Genomic DNA, 21,452 nt, shown 5'->3' on the forward strand with positions numbered 1-21,452 from the left:
GCAGTGCTAAAAATCTGGGAAGCAGGACTTATTCTTGGATGCAAGGATTACATCTGATAAGACCTCTACCAGTTGAAGCATTCTTCTGCTTTCTAGGTAAAAGACTATCACATGTCCTTCATTCCCAGTTTTGTGAACTATTTTTCTTTGTCTTTGCATTTTTTTAAAAAAATTTAAATGACCGGATAAAATTCTTTCATTTTGGATTACATCAAACAACTCATATAGATAAAAATTAAAACTTCCCTTTCATTGTTTTGAAATAAATTCTGAATAATTTAAAATTATTTTTATCCTTCCTGTTCAGACATTGAGCTGAATAAAGTTGTTCACAGAACCCTATTTTGAAATTTCTGACTGCATTCATTAGTCTTTGTTTAATGTCTTTGTCTAAACTGTGATGCTGGAAGTAGAACTAGATTAAATTTCTGAACAACTTAATCTGTTAAGAATAGATTGTTACCTAGTTTCTTGTATCCATTTTTTGCAATGACAACATACCAACAAAATAATAGTATAGGACAACATAGGCCGTAACCACAAATACTCTAAGGAAATATACAGAGATGCACATCAGTTATATGGAAATTTATCCTACTCATGAGAAACGCCTAGGGTGATTGCAGCTGAGGGCATGGAGAGAGATATGACTGGCATTACTTTTTACTGTACAGATGTCTTTTCTACATCTTATGCTACTGAAAATAAACCTATCACTGTCACTCAAGGGGAACTGACAGTTCAGACTCTAGAAAATTATTTCACAATAAAGACAAGATGCTAAATTCATGTTAGGAGCTGAGAGGATCTGTCTAAAAATAGGAATTATAAACAGTATCAATACTGCAATCCACAAATGTTCATGCAACTTTTTTTTTTTTAGAAACACTGTAGCATCTATATCATTTATTGCTAGGAAAAAAACTCATCATAAAATTTTCAGTCTGCAGCTGAATACGTTTCAAATTTTGACTACCTCCAAAAATTCTGACCCTCTGTCCTCTTGGCATTGACAGTGTCAGAGTCTTAGTGAAAAAGGATTAAATCTGACTGTGGGGAAAATGGACTTAACAGCCCACTTGTAAGTCTCTTTTTCTTCCCTTCCTTCTCTGTGAACCAAAGAGACTACAGTGAAGAGGACAAGCTCTATGGTATGAAAAGAAGAAAACCAGCAAGAAAATACTGGGAAATTGCAGAGCTCAATGTTCCTGGCATCACTGGGCTGAGGCTAGCTCAGCAAACAGCAAATTACTGGGAGGTAGGGGAGGTTCAAAGTGATCTGAGACATGCAGCACAGAGATGTTTAAAAAGGGACAGAGTATTAGCGTTCAAGTAGTATGGCAAGTGAACAAAGTACAAAACATTACTAACAAGGAACTTGTTTCTATTTATTTTTCTTCTTTACATGTTTAATACACACTCTGAACTTCCACTTGACTGAAGAAAATAAAGACTAATGAATATGCTCATATAAACTAGCCTTTATTACCACAGAAACAGTATTTTATTTTTTTGACCTCACACTTACACTGCTATCTTCACAGGAAGAGTAAGAGGTTAAGCATTTGAAGGAGCAGCACTGAAGCACCACCTTCATTGCAGTATCATTCTCACCACTATAAAAACATTGACAGGAAAACTCATTAGTGGAAAAGGAAGGAGACGGGTTACTTAATTCCCACCATAACTTGCCTCCCTGTCAGTCCTCTGCTTCAGCCTTAGTGCTGGCTATGGCCATACAGTAGGCAGGAGGAATTTTCTTGTTAAGGGCTAGCATCAGGACTCAGAGAATCTTAGGCTCCATTGTTCACAGACAGTCATTTAGTCTCTAATTTTTACCTTTGTGATCATAGAAATAATACTATGAAGTTTACTGATCAACAGGTAGTCATCTCAGAAACCTTTCATAAGCATGATGTATTAGTATTAGTATCTTTCTGAAAATATTGCCAAGTACTTTTCATTTAACACTAGATACGGGTTAAAAAAAAAAAAAAAAAAAAAAAAAAACAACAAACAAAACAAAACAAAAAAACCCAAACAAACCAAAAACCAACAACAAAAAAACCCAAACAAATAAGAAAGCTGAATTAGACTGGAATAGACTAGAATATTTATCAGTTGGAAGGGACCTACAACAGACATCTTGTCCAACTGCCTGACCACTTCAGGGCTGACCAAATTAAAGCATGTTGTTAAGGGCACTGTCCAAATGCCTCTTAAGCACTGACAGGCTTGGGGCATCGACCACCCCTCTAGGAAGCCTGTTCCAGAGTTTGACCACCCTCTCAGGAAAGAAATGCTTCCCAGTGAACACTCCAAACCTCCCCTGGTACAGCTCTGAACCATTCCCATGCATCCCATCACTGGGTCCCAGGGAGAAGAGATCAGCACCTCCCTCTCCTCATCCCCTCCTCAGGAAGCTGCAGAGAGCAATGAGGTCGCCCCTCAGCCTCCTCCTCTCCAAACTAGAGAAGCCCAAAGTCCTCAGCTGCTCCTCACAGGACATGCCTTCCAGCCCCCTCACCAGCTTTACTGTCCTCCTGGAGGCATTCAAGGACCATCACATCCTTCTTAAATTGTGGGCCCCAGAACTGCTCACAGTACTCAAGGTGAGGCTGCAGTAATTGAATCTACTGCCTAGTATTATCTCTTGCTCAAGAATCAATGTCTGAAATTCCCCCTCAGGAAATTTGCTAAGATGATCTGTTAGTACTATGCCTCCCACAGTAAAGACATGACCTTTTTCTGGGCTGAATTTTTAGACAGAACAAGGTTAAGCTTTCATGCTGCAGAAGTCTTAACAAACTCTTGTAAAGGCCTGCACAAATACTATGTGAGCACCATATGCTGTCAGAAGAAATAGAGAAGACATATGGAAGTTCAGTTTAATACTTGGCATCATTCTGGCAGTAGAATCACACTAATGATATTTATACAGACGGGAGGTATGACACAGTCCATTCAAATGATTTAGCCAGCACAAAATACTCATATCTGTCTATCTATTCAAATATCTGCACTTCATTCACTTTGACACCTTAGTCCTTTAAGAACTGTAGGAAAGGTGATAAAACTGAACCTCCCAGAATTCTATAAGGTAAAGAAGTAAATCTGAAACAAAAATTATTTTAAACAAAAAAAATAGAGAGGAAGTACATATGATCTGGTAGAAAGACAACATACAAAGGTAAAAAAAAAAAAGATTAAAAGATCAGAAAGAGAAACGAAACTAAGTGGAAATTTTACCAGACCTTGGAAAGGAAGCCAATAAGGCAGAAGTGGTACAGAATTTAGGAGGTTATTCATATTTTTGGGTGATACTCTTATTATTTTTACCTAGAGAAAAATTAGACTTCAATGAGCAACAATGCTTAGCAACAATCCAAAATAGCAAGTTGGAAGCATGTTTTTAGAAAATTACAAGTAGAAAACATAATTAGACCATTATAAATCCATGGTTCACCCACACCTTGAATACCACTGTCACCTCATCTTAAAATGAGCACATACATACTGGAAAAAGTTCAGAAAAGATCAAGAAGATAATGAAATTAATTAGTATCTTCCATATAAAAACCCTAACAGAATAGAGTAGGACTCTTCAGCCTGGAAAACAGATGACTTAAGAAAAATATGACAGAAATATATAAAATTATAACTGACATGAGGAAAGTCAGTAAAGAGTGACTGCTCATTAAATCTTCCAGTACAAGAATTATGGTTCATCAAATGAAACCAGTGGTAGCCAAGTAAAATGAAGCAAAATTAGGTGATTCCTTATACAACAGGTACCAGAAATATGGAACTAATTGCCAAAGGATGTTAGGAATGCAAGAACTCCAGAGGGGTCTGACGTAAGGATAGAAAAGTATTTGGAGTATCGATTCAACAGTACAAAAAGGGCAGAGCACATCAGGATGAGGAAATCACATGAGCTGAAGAAGTGCTGAATATAAAGTAGAGCTCTAATATCCAAGTTATTTTTAAATCCATTTTCATGCACGGCTTTACTTATGAAAAAACAGTATTATAAAAATACTTCACATTCCTCTGTGGGTGCAACTTTTTTTTTTTTTAATTTGGTTAAGTCTACATAGTAAACATAATGCTGAAAGTAGGTTGACGTTGAAGTAAATGACCCAGTGCTTTAGCACTGATTAGTTATTTAAAAGGTGCATTTGGGCTGTGTTACTCAAAAATTTGTACATAGAAGATATGCAACTATATTACCTCCTTAATAATAGTCTGATAATCATTATCAATATAGTTATATCAACTATCTGATAGTCACACTGATTGCTTCACAACCTCCACTTGCTGTAAAGAAACAAGCAACACCCTGGGCTCTGTTTGATCTGAGGCATCCAGACAACCCTTTTGGAAATTTGGCAAACTTGGCATACTGCAGTTAAGTGGCCTTCTCATTTCTAGAATTAGATTACTTTCCTTCAAATATAGGGCTAAAACCTTTCAATTTTTTGATCTTTGAATGTCTGAGTAGACCATTCTCAGCAACTGAGTATAACGTATGAAAAGCATTTTACACAGGAGGATCAGAGATTGTTTCTCTTATTCAGTACAAGGAAAAATTAACTGAATCCTGAAATTTCACCTCTCCATTGCTGCATTAGGATGATTACAAATATACGGTTTTCTTCATCAATTACAATTTGTGGCAGAAATACATTTATGGATTTCTTCTCATGATATCAAACTAGTATTGCAGCAATTAGCAGGATGTGATGTTCACAGCATCCTGATGCAGCTAATCTACATCCCACTTTCATTCTTTCATTAAACATGAAATACAACAAAACAAGTAACAATGTGGTAGAAAGCCAAAAAGCTCACAATTGTACAAGTTTATTTTGTGATGGGGAGGTATGAGATACTATATATATATATATAGAAATGTAAAAGCTTTCATTAAGGATTGGGATAAATGAAACTTTAACTCATCTCGCCGCCTCTCAACTTTCCATTAGTACTGACATTGTTAATATTTTCGTCTCCCATCCTCCTTGACTACAAAAAAGATAAGCTGAATGTGTTCCTGAAAAAAGATCCAGACAATATAAGACAGGTATCCAACCTACCTCTGTCTTAGGTAGGAGTCAAAAACATCTAGGAAGGGTTTCAACATTGTTGTCCTGTTCATCTAGTCTCTACGAGGTTAAGAGCAAGTGCAGACTACATAACCAGGAAGTAGAAACCAGAGAGCAATCCTACCCAGAGCAAGAACTTCAGGAGAACACCTTGCATCTAACAATTCTGGCAAATTGCAACTGGGATTGAAGAAGAGACCAGTGTTATCTCTGTGTCCTGCCAAGAGATTTTTCCACTGGCTACACCCACACACTTACACACACACAGGCTTTTGAAGGAAAAGTATTCCTCATCTACAGCCACTCCAGATTCCGCTCTCTTAATCCCTCCTTTTCACATTAGATCTGCCTCCCAAACTGACAAACAATGCTCAGCATTTGTAACTTCTGTGCAATCTAAACTCCACTCAACTGCAGAAATATCCTTTAATGCAGCATGATTTGAAGAGAGTTTCTGCCCACAAAGAGGAAGGGATTTCTTCTCCTTGTAAGTTTACATACCTTCTGCACAAGAATAATGATTATAATTTTTAAGGAACAACTTTCTGTCAGAACTCCTCTATGTGATGACACTAATATGGACCAGGGAGCCAACTGGCAATTCCAATTAAGATTTAATAAGGTGGGACTTAAATTCACACCCCTCTTCTTGGTGTTTATACTTTCAGAAAGCCTCATTGTAGAGAAACTCAATGTTTCCCAAAATACAAGATTTTTTTTCTTTTTCCTGACTTCTTAGTAAGAGCAAGTGCTTTCCTATCAGATTAATTAAACCTTTCTCCCACTGTCTTCACTGGATTTGACTTTCAATATCTGCTTGCACAGAGAATTAATTTATATTAAAGAAACAATAAACCAATTATTTTTTAATATTATTAGTTTAAAAACTACAGGTCAGGTAAAATGTGGCATTTTCCATTAAAAGATGTACATTTTCATAACATGTTATAGTGATCAACTGGTGTACCTGAAATCTTCAGATCCATATTTGAAAAAACTGCAAGCAAGAGGGAAGATACCCATGTATCAAAATACAAATATTATACATGATAGTTCAAACAAGCAATTGCTAAAAGAAATCTTTAAACATTTCACATAAAAAAAAATATATAGCATTGAAAGTTAATGTCCAGAGCCTTACATCCATCTAGTCATCAAGGTAAAGAAGCTGTGACACAAATCATAGTTCAGAAGAAGAATAAAGCTTTCAATAAAAAAGGTACAAGCTAGATGTAAACATCAGAAGCTCCTATGTCAGGGAAATGAATCTAAAATCACTATGGTAACCCACTAATTTTTAGTTCTCAACCTAATGAATATCTGAGGAAAAAAAAGAAAAAAAGAAATACCATTCAGATATAGTGTTTAAATAAAGACAAAAATGTCACAAAATGGACATTCTTTACCCAAAAATAGTAGCCTCATCATGCCAGTTATTAACCCTTACATAAATGACTCTTTCTCAGTTAGTGTGAAATTACCATTAGTGCAAGAAACATCAATTCAGTAAAAGTTAATGAGTAACTCATTAACATAACTGATCTCTTTCGGTTCTTTTTCTGGCTTGGGGACACTGAGACAGTGGAACTTGCTTTTTCATTTTGAAATACTATTTTGGGAAACTTGAGCATTTACATTTATTGATGTCCTATCAGAAATATAGATGCTAAAAGTCTACCTTTGCCTGTGTGATACAGAGACACTGCTCTTGAATTTTTCAGGTACCACTGATCTTACACAGTATGGAAACTGAAATGCTAACAGTCTTTCTTCATTCAAGTCCATGATTTTAGAGACATTTCCTTATTTGAGAATTTTTTGGTTTTGTTCACTCAGAAGCTGTCATTACGCAGTTTTCCATTAATTCATTAAAATACTCAGTAAATTATTTTATGCAAATAGTTCTTGGTCCACAGATTGTTTATGCAGATTTGACTGGGAGAACTTAAACTTGTACTAGTTCCACCAGCCTGAAGATAAACCACATGGAGGGTTTTTTTGTTGTCTTTTTGTTGTTCTAGTTATTGTTGGTTTTAATTCTGTGATTGTCCAAGAGAATATTACTGGTGCAAATAGTGACACTATTAAATGCCCAACATATTTTGCTTAGAATTAACATTTCTGGAAATAATCTAATCAGTCAAGTCACTGACTAAAATGTCTGTTGAAAGTATACATGAAAATAACATAGTCTGCTTTCTCTAAGATTACAAGTTTTAAATTAGGACGGGACTGTAGATGTAGATTCGGCTTTGGAACTGGCTTGCCAACCTATGCTCCTTCTGCACTTCAGCACGTTTCCTGAGTGTATACCAGAATGGTGTACCTAAATAGCTCATGGATTTTGAAACGAAGAAAATGTACTTAATGTACATTTCATAACTCTGTCAGTCTTACAAAATATCTGTAATATCTGAAGCACAGAACAGAAGCCCTACCCTGGAACAAAAATAGGTGATACGCAGATATAGTTCCACTGAATGACGAGTAACCAGACAAATACCACCTACAACACAACTGAAAGTAAATTAGATATTGGTATGAATTGTATTATTTTTCATGTTATGTGTTTGATGAAATATGGAAAAGCATTAACCTGGGTTAATTCTGTGTTAATGTTACATATTTCATAGTCTATAACTACTCAGACAGATGAAACTAGTGTTTTACTTAAGAAGTATATTGTTAAAAACATAAGGTGATTAATTCATGTGGAACAATACTCTTCCAGTGACTATAAAAGTTAAACTTTAAGCTTTTATTTTTTAGATGTTCTCTATCAGGACCATGCCTCAGATTAATAACTACCTATGTAAAATAAGATTAATTTAGGGTGGCTTAAATCATATGCCTTTCATAGAGTATGCCTGTGTCTAACAATTTCCCTTTTCCAAGTGGAATGGAACAGATGCGTTCCTCCCTTCAAAGTCTTCTTCCTATTTAGATAAACTGTTTATCAGTCGCTGGTCATTTATTAGGTTCAGGCCAGAACACCACTTACAGCACATCAGGCCAAGTTAAAAATATTAACTGCACACTGAAGACTGGAATTAAGTTCCTCTCAATTCAGTACAACTTAAGTCAGTGTTTCAGTCACAGAAATATATGAGCATGGTGAATAAAAGCCCTCTGCTGTTTAACTTGGCCAGTGAAGAACACAAGGAAGCACTGGTTTAACCAAGAGGACAGCAGACTACTGAAATTGGTATCTGTTTGCAAGAGAATTAGATAATCAGAGAAATTGAACAATGTAAATTAAATTGATTATTGGAATAATTACTTTGGTATTATATTTTCAGTGCAGACATGTTCTCCTAAAGATCTGTATTAAATTTTTTGCAAGTGATAAACTGCTAACTCAAGTCCTGTTCACTTCCAAAAAACCACCCAGCTGGAAACACTTTGAAAACATAGCACATATGTATGCATTTTTTCTTTTAATATCACTTTATCTCCTCTTGCTAGATTTTACAAGAATAAATACCCATTCAAATGATACAGCTACAAATGATACAGCTACAAAGTATTTGAGATGATTTTTCCTTGATGTGCAACTGATTTCATATCTGATAACTCATATAAGACTCCTTTAGATCCAAGCTTACATCTTTTTTAAGTGTATCAGCAGGATATTGTCACTGAAAGCTGTATTATTCTGTTTTTGCAGCTGGCATTGGATATTCCCTGTGAACATAAACAAACTATACATATCTATAGCCAGTGCTCAAAAATAACTTAACAATTTTGTACGTGAATGTTGCTTTGTATGTAAAGGAATGAAAGAGAGTAAGTTTGTATCTCTTTATATGGAGATAAGCCATTAAAATAAAGGAACAGAAAAAATTTACAGAATGATAAATACTGAGGCTAAAGTTTCACAGAACATCATTAGACATCAAAGAATCTGTAAATAAATAAATAATTCAGATCTAGTGCACATTCAAGTCATGCTATTTCCTTGAATTACCGAGTTGTGTGCAAAGCAAGTGTTGCAAAAAATCTGTGAAAAAAATAAACAGTTGCTGGAATTTGGTACATATGGCTTTCCCTCTCTTGAGTGGCTGAAAATACTGTATTTTCAGCTACAGTTGTTACATTTGCCTCGTTCTTTCAACCACAGATCCTCATTCTCATCTCTACCACATCTTTTCTACATCCTCAGTTAAAACAAATGACTGTTCTGTGATTCATGTGCCTGCACTCATGTTGAAATAGCAGAGGTCTCTGACAGGAGAAGAATAAATAGGTATATACAGGGGCAGAGGGTCAGTTACAAGCTCTTAAATGCAATCTATTAAATTCTGAGTAAAATCACTACTATTTAACATCTTAGCTTATACACAGGGACTGAAAATGAGATTCAAAGAAAAGTCTTTTAATCACTTCGCTGGGTCCGTGATTTTTCCCAGTATTCTCATCTTTGTTCACAAGTGACACAGGAACATATTTTAAGCACCTAAAGTTGTCTGAATGTACTAAGTGGCTACTTCTACCTAATAATATTTTAACCTCTTGGTTTACTTTGTAGAATATACTTATTAGAGTGCACCTTGTATGCATTTATATAGTAAGATGAGTTTTTTTAAATTGCAAGCAGACTACCTCCCCATTTTTCAAGCACACCAAAACACTGTCTACTCATGGCAGATATTTGCCAGTTAAGCAAAGGAGTTTTTTTCTGCCATATTAAGGTACATGGAATAACATCTGATCTTACCTCTCCATTCTCCAGAGGATGGATTTTTGAATAATAAGAAGTGCATATAACTTCATCATCTTTTATATAGGATGGAGTTCCAGGACGGGGATGAATGTTGTAGCGTGTCACACACTCACTGTCTGTGATAGCGTAATACTGCCATGGCTGATAGTCTACACCATCCAGCGAACGCTCTAATATCCAATTCCCAGGTCGAGGTGAGTTAGCTGCTTTCACAATAACATAAGCAATCTGGAAAATCTGAAAAATAGATGAATTGTTAAAAAAATATATATACATAATTATAAATGTGTCCTGATTTCTTAATAGTTATCAAACTAAGAACAGTAAATATGATGTTTGATATTTTTTTCCTAAAAATGCAATAAGCCTCAGATTCCATTGAAGACCTTTAACTACAGAAATAAATTCCCCATTAACATTTCTGAAAAAAGATTAGTTGCATTAGGCCAATAGACTTTGAAAATAGAATTAAAAAGCACTTAAATTCCACATAACTTGCTAATTGCTAAGCTGCAGTTTCAGCCAAATGTTTGCAAAGTTGATTTTCAGGTATTTTCAATTTGTAGAAGTGGGTTTGTTTATGTATGTGTATTTATAGACATACACTTTCTGCAATGTTTAAGAGTTGCCAAGCACTGTTACAACTTTACTGCTGTTAAGAAAAAACATAGGTTTAAGCTATTGAAAGGTAATCACATCATGCTGAAATCATTCTACAAAACATTCTTGTTTCAATCACATGACTTGTCACTGTGGCCATAAATAAGCTTTATAGGACAGAGGCACATCAAATATCACTATGAACAGAATGCAAGCATGTAATCAATGCTCATTATGGACCATTTCACCAGCCTATTCAATTGATTTATCAAAGTTTATTTCTGTTTACAGGCTCACTGGAATGCAAGCCACAAACAGTACCTTCGCAATTACAGAATGACATATGTTAGTGATGCAGTTTTGGTTTGGTTTGTTTTTTTTAACGTAGTAACATCTAGGTACTAGAGAGGTAAAACTGAAGCTAAGGGAAGGAAACAGGTACTTTCACTAGAAAAGATGAACATACAGCAAATTAATAGTTTTAAGATGCAGTGCTGTGAGTCTGCACATGAGGATGCCAGAGGGTATCACAGAGAGAACAGTGTTGATTTAATACTTAATGTTTTCTATATTGGATAGTCGTTGTAAAGTAGCTGCATGATTCAGACTTAGTCCACACAAAATCTGCTGTGAATACTTAGATAATCAGTAACAAGATGAAAGAAACAGTAAGAAGACTCAAATTGTTTTTTAATAACCATCGGTATTATTATAAAATAGAAATTATGTTAAGTGGCAGAGTTCTGCAAATACTACAGTACATTTGATGATGGAGGCAAAGAAAATGTTTATCTCCAATTATCATCGCTGCCTTCTGTGTAGATGATGAGAAAATGGTAAGATCCACATTAGCTTCAGTCAGGAAGTCAAATCACTAACAACCAAAGTTTTTCAGTGGGAATAAGAAGTGGATGAGGCTGTACTTATTTTAACCTGAAAAACGTGTGCGCAGCTGCATTTGTGGAGGATCATCCCAACTTCTCAGTATTTTTCTTCAATAGCACAAAAGGACATCTCCAGAGACAAGGAGAAGCCTGTGTTTTATTCCACTGTTTCAAAGGGAATCATGTCTCCTGTTTCACAAATGCCCTTTCTTCTCTTAAAGTCATTTATAGATCTTTTCCATTGTGGCCACACATAACTATAACTGTAACTATACTGGATCAGTGTCACCAGTACTGATTACAATAAACAGAGAAAAACACAACATTAATATCCCTCTCCAAACTGACCCCCCCAGTTAAACTCTTTGAAAGAGAAGAAAATAGCTGGAGTGTTTATTTATTTATTATGTCCTAAGGGAGGTAACGAGCAACAGCTATATTTTAAGAAACTACTTTATCAACAGTTATTTTGTACATTGTCATTTGCATGAATAAAAAAATCCAATGTACAAAGCAAATTGTTTTTACACCAGCATGATCTAGTCAAACTACATAAACTCTTCCAATTCCAGCCATTCAGAATAGAGATTTCATTCCAGAGTACTTTAAATATTAAAAAAAAAAAAAAAAAAAAAAAAAAAGTGTTTTACCCCACGTTCTCATAATAAGACTATTCCTTATATGTTCAGTGGATAACAACTGAGGTTAAACACATTGCTAGGATTTCTACCATGGAAGATCTGAGGTTTAGGACATAGCCAACAATAGATTCATAATCTTAGGCATGTATATATAGTTTCCTTTGTTGAAGTTGCAAAATCTGCAAAACTTCACAGAAGGTTCAATGTTAAATACTGCCTTTAGCCAAAAAAACATTTAGCTCTGCAAACATCTTGGATGCATTGGCTTTGTGGGGCCAAGAGGCATAACCAACAGGAAGCCTTTTTTTGTTTGCTTGCTTTGAAACACAAGGCTGTGTGGGAGAGTTAAATTTTCTACAGCTACTTTTCAAATTAGAGCCCTATTTCAGTAACATTTCGTGCACATTCTGCCGAAGATTTGTTTGAAGTCTTATTTCTTACCTTCTGGGAGAGTGTACAGTTTGACTGCAGTTCATTGCATACCTTTGGCTTGATTATTTTTAGCAACTTTGTAAATGAAACTGCAACAAAATTTTATTAAAAAAAGCAGCAGAGAGGAAACAGCATATCGCAGGTCATAGTGGGGTGAACACTATTCCTCTTAATCTAAACTTCACAACGAAAAAAGCTTGTTAACATAAATAAAAGAGTACACATGAAGGACTGTTTTTAACTACCACTCAATTACAGTTTTCGGCCTGATCCTGTCCTAGTTTCTGAGAGTTCCTGTAGTGGCTTCTGCAACAGCACCTAGCTATCTGCAACCCATTAACATGTGAAACATTCTCTTTTCTCCTTCACGTCTCTATTCACAAGTAGAACTGAAACACGGTTTTGTATAAAACAAACATTTCCTGGGTAGAGAAATAGAGCTGGCACTGAAGACCAGAGTTTTAAAATGTTGGTAGGCTGTTAACGCTAATTGCAGTCAGGGAAGATGAGCAAGCACATGCATCAAAAACATGCCCTGGTTGATATTATTCCTGATTTTTCTCACTAAGGCTAGGCTAAAGAAAGTACAGGATGCTTATCCATGCTTCTCAGAAACACCTTTTCTTTGGGGGACAACTAGATTTTTAGAGCTTTAGAATTAATCAGGAAGACAGTTGTCCCAGCTTAGAGAGCTACACTAGTCATTACCAGCTCATCACAGTGCTATGACACAGACAACAAACATAGTGTATTCCATGCTTTCATGTCCTTTCTAAACAAGTTGACAACTAGTGCAGAAAAAAACAGACTAAAATTAACAGCAGCTGTATGATGATTCTCAAATCAATTCAATGTCATGAAAGCAACACTGATTTTCCAACCAACTGGAAAACTGTCTTTCTCCAGGTACAAGAGTAGCCCTTCTTTTATTATGGAGCTACTTAGCAAGTGGTGTTCTGGTTACTATAATGCAACCAGCTAGAGCTTATTGGCACGAGAATACTATTACTGATGAAGGCTAATGTATCACTGAGTTTTGTTGTATTTGTTTCCACAATCACAAAAAGTGAACCTGCACAGCTTTCTAGTAAACCTGCCCAGTTTCCTAGTAAATTCTAACACTGAGTTTCTGTTCCCACAGGCTAATTGATGGAGCATGCCTGGTTTACTTTTCAAATAGCATCAATAAGCTGACTGTTGTGGTTTGAGCCTGGTCAGCAGCCAACCACACCGCAGCCAATCATCCACCCTTCCCCCCCTACCTGGGAATGGGGGAGGGAATTGGAGGGGTAAAGGGAGACTCACAGGTTGAGATAGGAACACTTTAATAATGATAATAAAATGAGAACAATGACAGTAATAGAAAATATAAATGTGCAATGCACAATGCAATTGCTCACCACCCACTGACCAGCCCAATACCCAGCCCATTACCAAGATGCTGCAATCGCAATCCAGGAAGCAAGAGAGAACGAGCCCCTTCCCGACCACCCCTCCTCTATATAGTGAGCATGAGGTTCCATGATATGGAATATTTCACTGGCCAATTTGGGTCAGGTGCTCTGTCTGTGCTCCCTCCCTGCTCCCTGTGCCCTTGCGCACGGGCAGAACACGAGGAGTCGGAGAGTCCTTGAAGTCTCAGTAGCAGCTGAAAACATCAGTGTGCTGTCAGCATTCTTCTCATACCAAACCCAAAGCTAAATCCAAAACACAGCACTCTTCTAGTTCCCAAAAAGGAATGCTGACTCTATTTCAGCCCAAACCAGGACACTGACACTTGTCCATTGACTTAATAATTGTACAACCTTAGAGCACATCTGGTTTTGTACAAGTCCAATACAATGTCACCTGGAGGCCAAAGTTTGCTGATACAAATGTGGAAACGGAGCAATACCAAGCTGCCTAGTAGCATGTAACAGTCCATTAACACAGCTGCCAAAGTGCAGCTGGTGCTTTTTTCTATTTCTCTGCTCATGTGACCATAGTGTAATTATGGGAGTGGAAGGGAAATAGTCTAAATAGTCCTTAAAGATTTTCCCAAATTATAGACAACATAATCCTCAAGATGAGAAACAAAATGAGTTTTGGGTCTCATTTTCACTGGTAATTGTCTCAGCAGTGAGATCTGCAAAGCACATATTGTGAGGAAGAGTTCCATAAGTTACAGTGCTGTATCTTCCTATGAATGCCTCATAAGTCATAGAAAAGTGCATCCTACTATACAGGATAATTTGCTACACTAATATTATTCAGATAGAGCTGAAGTGAATCATTAATCTGCATAGGGTTAGCTAGTGAAGCAGGAAATCTCATTGTGTCTGACTCCCACCTGCGCTTCTATTTAAAAAAATAAATCCTTCAGTTAGAAACCATTCATGTAAGTCAGTATATCATCAGAGAAAAAATACAGTACCACACAATTCTGTATTTCCATTTCATTTTCCCGACGGAAGAAGGTAATAGCTCTAATGGAGGCTTCCATCAGCAATCTTGTGTAAAATGTGTATCTACTTATTTACCATAATTATATTATGTTGTTGATTATTATTCCAGTCCAGTGCTCAAATAAACATTTTATTGAGATGAGTGCAGAATTTGGGCAAGGGTTTGTTTCCTTATAGACTGGCATAAATACTGTGGAAACCTGTGGCCTTAAACATCCATAGATTCATTTAACCAGCCATTCAAAAGTGCTGTTAGGGACAGCAAAGAACTGCAGACACCCCTTGTCTCAATGTGAAATCCATCCAGGTGAGTCAGCTGTGAAAACCATCTCAGAACACCCTTCAGGCTAACAGGGTTGCTGGCTACAGGGCAGTATGACTCATTAAGAGGAGCAGAGGAAAGAACATTTTTGGAGCATGTAGAACTTATTATGAAATGTGTTAAAGGGACTGTGTAAACGAGTGAGATTATGGAACATTTAGGGGAGGGACCAGACTTGGGGAAAGGGAGGGATCAAGGTGGATCAGGGAGAAACAAGCGTAAAATAGAAGAAAAAGGAGATAAAAGGAACCAGTTGACTGTAAATAGCTAGCTGGTCAGCATGTTTGCCCTGACTTCAATCACTAAGTCTGCCCTATTTTCTCATTAAATCCTGTTTCTAAGTATATTCCTTTTAGGTGGGCCCCCTCTTTTGGGTGGGTATGGATGAACAAGAGATAAATTCAAGATTGACTAGCCAGCAAATAGAAGAGGTCTGAGTACGAGCAATTAGAGCAGTGCTGGAAATCTCCAAGGCTTTTCTGTTTGGGTGCCAGCAACTGGGGACACCAAGAGATCTGGGGCCGATTAGCGGATAGATTATTTAGGGCCAGCTACTGAAAGGCTGCATGTTGTGTATGCATCCATAGATGTACACACACATGTGCCCCTAGCAGACTTTAATTCTCATCAGCTGGAGAGGAAGAGCAGGGTGAGGCAGCCTGTACTACGTTTGTGTTGGTGTGGGTGCTGACAGGGCACTGTGGTCTCTTTATGTTGCTCTCTGCAGCCACGGGCGTGTGTGTGTGTGTGTGTGTGTGTTTCACTCTCACAAACATGAGCTCTGCCTTGTTACAGTCTGAGCGTGAACACAGAGTCATAGCAGCCTTATATCCATCAGGCTACCAGATTCAGTAACTTCTAGTGCCTAGGATGACCAACAATCAGGAATCACAGATGTAAACAAATTCTCAATGCAAAACAGTATTTCTTGATCATTAACTTCTATGTTTAGATTCAGGTATAAAAATGACTGCTATATATGTAGGACATCGTACATCTCAAATTAAATATCACTTTTGCACTAATTTTTGCTTTGGAATAGCCTCTCCTACAGGCTTAAGGTATGAAACACACCAAATCCAACTACTGCTAATGAGCTAAAGCAGAGGTTTTGTGCATTTGAGAAACAGTCCCTCGTGTTCTCAGAGGCCATTATCAAGTCCTTATGATTCTATGTGATCAGTCATATTTCAATTCGCATATACTGCTATGGATTATTGTTTGTGTCTATTATTTATGAAAGAGTAGACAGTTTTGATGCAAGAATTTTCAAAAAATTGTCTATTTAAGAACGACTAACTTTCTCATTTTAGTCTCACATCCAACTCGGAGCGGGAGAAAGCCTAATTTAGAAATGGAGTGGCTGTCCAGATTCCCCAAATTACCATCTAGCATGTATCTTTTTCTATCACTGTCCTGAGAGACAGCGACCATGGTTTCAAACATTCTGCTCACAGTTAGAAATTCTGTAATTGAAAATGTTGGCATGGGGAAAAAAAAAAAAAAAAAAAAAAAAAGATGCCCAGCAGGATTCAGCTAATATCAGTTTAGAGAGCTGAACAGTTCCCCACCATGCTGCAGTTTGCCTTCTAATGACAATGTCTCTCCTGTTCATCTGAGCTGCTTCCAACTGAAATGATGCTACCAGATGGGGAATTTGGGATGAAAGATGCACACACTTGATTCCAACATAATTTTTTTTTCCACAGTGTTGCAAACAATTCTAGTTTCTAGCTAGCAAGGCATTATCTGTCCCAGAAAAATTGTAGCTATGAATGTCATGCAAAATACAATGTCCACAGCATTTTGTGGGAAAAATTTAGAAAGATTTTACCATAGCAAACCTTGAAAAGCTCCAAGGCGGGGTCTCCAAATCAAGCCAAGTTTCAATTAGAAATCTTACATCTTTACTAATTAAACAAAAATTCACTCATGTACAATGTTCAACCCATTCAGTTTATACCTGCAGAAGATGCATTTTAAAACAAACCAAAACAAAACAATTTAAAAATACCTCAACTTAGAACAAGCTCAGATTTCTCCTTCCCCTGTATATAACTGCTAGAGAGGCTCAGGTTCCTTTAAGAACAATTTCTTCTCCTTAAGAAAAATAGATCCTTTATTAATACCTCTCAACTTTTGCTCATGTTGTAAGTAAAAGATGATTATAATTTCTGTCATTTAAAAAAAAATTAAAAGCAACATCTATTAAAACAGTGCACTTTACAAAATGTCGAACTGTAAAGCTCTCAAGTTGTCCAGCTGTTGAGTATCTAAGGTACATTAAGCCAAATGGAGGGAGTCAGTACCTGTAAAGCTTCTGGCAATGTCAACTTTGTTCTTTGTAATTTTCTCTGTTGGTTTTCTCCATTACCCACTGTTCAGTTGTTTATGAAGGCCTCAAAAAGAATAGCAGCTTTCTGTTGACCATTTTTGCTGCTCATCATTGGCCTACTGTACACCAGAATTGAGGTCTAAAGTTAGTAATTTCTTTTCACAGTGCTTTCAAATAATAGCAGAAAGCAATTTTTTTTCTCTCTATTTCCTAAGGCTAATCACTTCTTTCCATGGAGAGAGAATATGGTGAGGAAAGGAAAATTGATGGAAATGCCAATATTCACACCTTTCTTCTTCAAACCTACACAACAGAAGAATAGAAAAAGGTGGTTCTTCTATTTCGGTGCTAAAACATAAAAAAAATAAAATTTATTTTTTTGCTTGATTCAAGAACTGATGCTCAGCCTGGATCCAGTAGTGTTGAGGGTACCCAGGGTAAAGTGTTCTCATTTCCTTCAGTGAGGTTTCCATGCAGTGTCCTCTCACTAGCTTCATTTCAGAGTGACCTATATGTTCCTCTAGCTTGAAAAGAAAAGAACTATCACAGACATTTTTTTTAGACTCCATTTAAAAGTTCTACAATGCACAAACCTTGAAGCATTTAAAAACTATTCTCAATCTCATCACCTATTACAGACTTATACCAAGTCTTTACATTTTAATTCCATAATAGGAATATTAATTTTAACATAGATAAAACTATTGAGTCAGATACAGGAATGACACATAAGTATCCGCTTTTCCTAAAGAATGCTCACTTTTCTTATAGAATCATAAAATGGTTTGGGTTGGAAGGGACCTTTGAAGAACTAGTCCAACCCTCCTGCTTTAAGCAGGGACATCTGGAACTAGAGGCTGACTGCTTGGTAGTTCCCAAGGTCCTCTATTACCTTTTTAAAAATAGGTGTGATATTCCCTTTTCTCAAGTCTTTGGGGACTTTGCCTGACTGCTACAGCTTACCAAAGCTTGTCAAATATGATAGCTTAGCAACTACATCTGCCAATTCCCTCAGGGACCCGTGATATATCTCGTTGAAGTTACTCAGATTTCCTTTTTGAACAACAGAGAACAAGTTCATGCTGCACTCATTTTATCAACGTGAAATTAAAGATCTTTTTCAATGTTATGGTTTCTGACTTTTTTGCAGAGTGCTATTGTTATTTAGTGAAGTGACATCTGTTACCCACCTTATAGAGAGGGATACAAACAATCATCTGAAACTGTTGTACTGTTAGCATAGAGCTTCTTCTGCATTACCAACATTTAAACTTTTAACATGTCTTTGCTGAAACCTTCACAAGATTTTATTTTGAGTTCTCTGGAAAAGGACGTGTTATTCACCATATATAATATATGATAAGAGACATCATCTTGAGGAACTGGGATTATGATTTGATTTTGATTGTGAACTCTTTGAGGTTAAGATCATTGATCCAAATATGAAATAGGAATGTACTAATTTATACCCATTTCCTGAACATGACACTGTGTTCTCTCTCTCCATCTCGATCTGGAAATATGGTGCAATATGAACAACTTGCACGATGAAAATATGAATAAAGTAGTAACTTGAGCCTTCAAATAAAAATACAGAGACTTTTTTCCAAAATATTTTCAGCCTCTTGTTTGCTTTTTTCTCTTCACTTTCTCTTCATATACACCATGCTTCATTTATTTAGCTAAACATGATAGTGGTTAAAAAGGCTTAAAAATATATTCTGGCAGTGATTCTAAGCTGTCTCATGTCACTAAACTTTGTAAATTTCAAAAACATACACAAGTAAAGAAGAAAATGGAAAAGAAATTACATTCTAAATCTAATTTCCAGAACAAAAGAGTGTGCCCATGTTCAGTTTTCATTTACGCTTTTAGATCTTAATACTTTTCAAATTATCCTGCAAACTGCTTTAGATGCGTATATGTTGCTGTATGGCATAGCAGAGGATATATGGAATTTTAAAAGTTAATTATGAGATGACTAATTCTATATATTTCCATCTCATAGACCCCTTTCACAATCAGAATGTACTTACAAATAATTAGAAGACATAACACATTAGGACTCACAACAAAGCAAAAGGTTTATCTTCACCATGAAGTTGTATGTTCTATTTAAGAACACACCAAGTCTCTGTTTTTCCATGGTTTGTAGCTGGAGAGATCCATTACACATCCTTCTCTGAGCTTCTTCATTCACTTAGTCCACATTAGTCCAAATCAAACAAAAGCCCCTACATTAATGGCTGTTTTTACTGACTGTCTAAACTACATCATTGATAAATGAGTCCCTAAGTGCTTCCACAGAGCATGTGGCGTGCTGCACATGGACTTCACAGAGCACAGAAAGAGAGAGAGAGGGAGAGAGAGAATAGTTTTGCCATCAACAGATTTGATGAAAGGAGTGTATACATAATATTCATTCTTCATTGTTCAGAACAAGTGATGATTTTATGCAGCCCCAAGGCCTATTTAAATATTTACTTTATTACCATTAGTATGTTTTCCTAGAGTGGTTTTAGATCCACCAACAAATCAAGACCATTGCACAGATGAGGAAAAACTCCTGGCAAGTCAGATTCAATGCTCTTCACCAAGCTCTGTACTACTGTGCACATTGTTAAGAGTAGCAGCATTTTACCCCGTGCCATACACTGCTATCTGAACACTTTTACATCCTGCTAGCTTAAACAAAAGACAATCAAAACCAACCTTAAGCATATTTCATCAAATCACTGTACAAATACTGGCATAATGCTGCAAAGCACTGCATGACATTCATATGACAAGGTACTTTCTTGCTATTGCTACTCCCCTAACTCTTAACTTACACACAAAACTTTACAAAACACAAATTAGTCAATTAATAACCTATCTCTTAACACATATTCAGCTCTCCTTAATACAGCTTTCATCAGGTGTACGACAGAATCTTGTTGCCCATCCTGTAGCACAGACCTTACATTTCAATCATAATTTTTTGATAAACAGTTATCACAACTGAAGCACTTTTTCATAACCACCACTGTCAGCTGCAAAATTCATTTTTTCAAGTTGGCTTTTCATTCATCATAAACTATTCAATGACAACATATTCTTCAGTAAGGAGAGGAAAATCTGTTCAAGACTGAGAACCCTATGATCCTATTATTTCTCATGACACCATTCTCCCAGACTCTGTGACTTTCTTTAGAACAAGAATTGTCAACAGTACAAAATCACAAGAAAACCTCATACTCATGTCAGATCCTATGTGTCACTCTGGATTCAAAGGTTTTAATAGAGTATTTAGACCCTATATGCTTAAACTATTTGCCTGAAGTATGGAAAGGTAAACTGTTCCGCTGGTTAAAGCCCAAATTAGAAAAGGAGAAGTGGTATGTATATTTATTGTACTCATCCAGGGAAAATATAAGGCAAGTAACCTCAGAAAGAAAAACTATAAATTCTCAAAACTTTTTTTAAACTTCGTCAGTGTGTATTATGAACTGAAGCTGAAAGGATTTGCTTACTTCAAAATCTTTCTGACTAACTACAAAGCAATAAAGTTATGGTCTGATTTAGTGGAGATCATAAAAAAACTGGGCAAAATAATCCTGTGGAGGTTTATTGTTAATATAACTACTCAACCTAGCTAGCAGCACTTTATACGGTGGGTATTACAGCTGATTTTTCAGGACAATAAAGGCTTCTTAGCATTTCAGAATGAATTGAAGGGTACTCCCTCCATGTACTATCACACCACTCATTAAAAACTTTATTTTTTAATGCTGCAGGAAAGTCAGCTTGAGTAACTTCACTAACACTTGTTTGTCAGAACAACTAAAAGCTTAATGCAGCAGGCTCTACTGGAGTTACAGCTGGCACAGATCTTTCCTTAGCTAAGGAAAGAGGTCATTCATTTTCCTTTAGGCTTTTGTCTGAGTGATATCAATGTGGAAAACTTTATTCGGAGACAAGAAC

General features: G+C 36.4%; 1 protein-coding gene across 2 annotated transcripts in view; it reads right to left on the reverse strand.

Moving 5' to 3' along the window:
• LAMA2 (laminin subunit alpha 2) overlaps positions 1-21,452 on the reverse strand; it is a 393,841-nt gene that overhangs the window by 264,542 nt on the left and 107,847 nt on the right. For both annotated transcript variants that reach the window (XM_042795940.1, XM_042795938.1), the window contains exon 4: positions 9,826-10,068. In XM_042795940.1, coding sequence (XP_042651874.1) covers positions 9,826-10,068 — 243 coding nt within the window. The remainder of the gene's footprint in view (positions 1-9,825; positions 10,069-21,452) is intronic.

The sequence above is a fragment of the Tyto alba genome, unplaced genomic scaffold (assembly GCF_018691265.1).
Source record: "Tyto alba isolate M040663 unplaced genomic scaffold, T.alba_DEE_v4.0 Super-Scaffold_22, whole genome shotgun sequence".
NCBI lineage: Eukaryota > Metazoa > Chordata > Aves > Strigiformes > Tytonidae > Tyto > Tyto alba.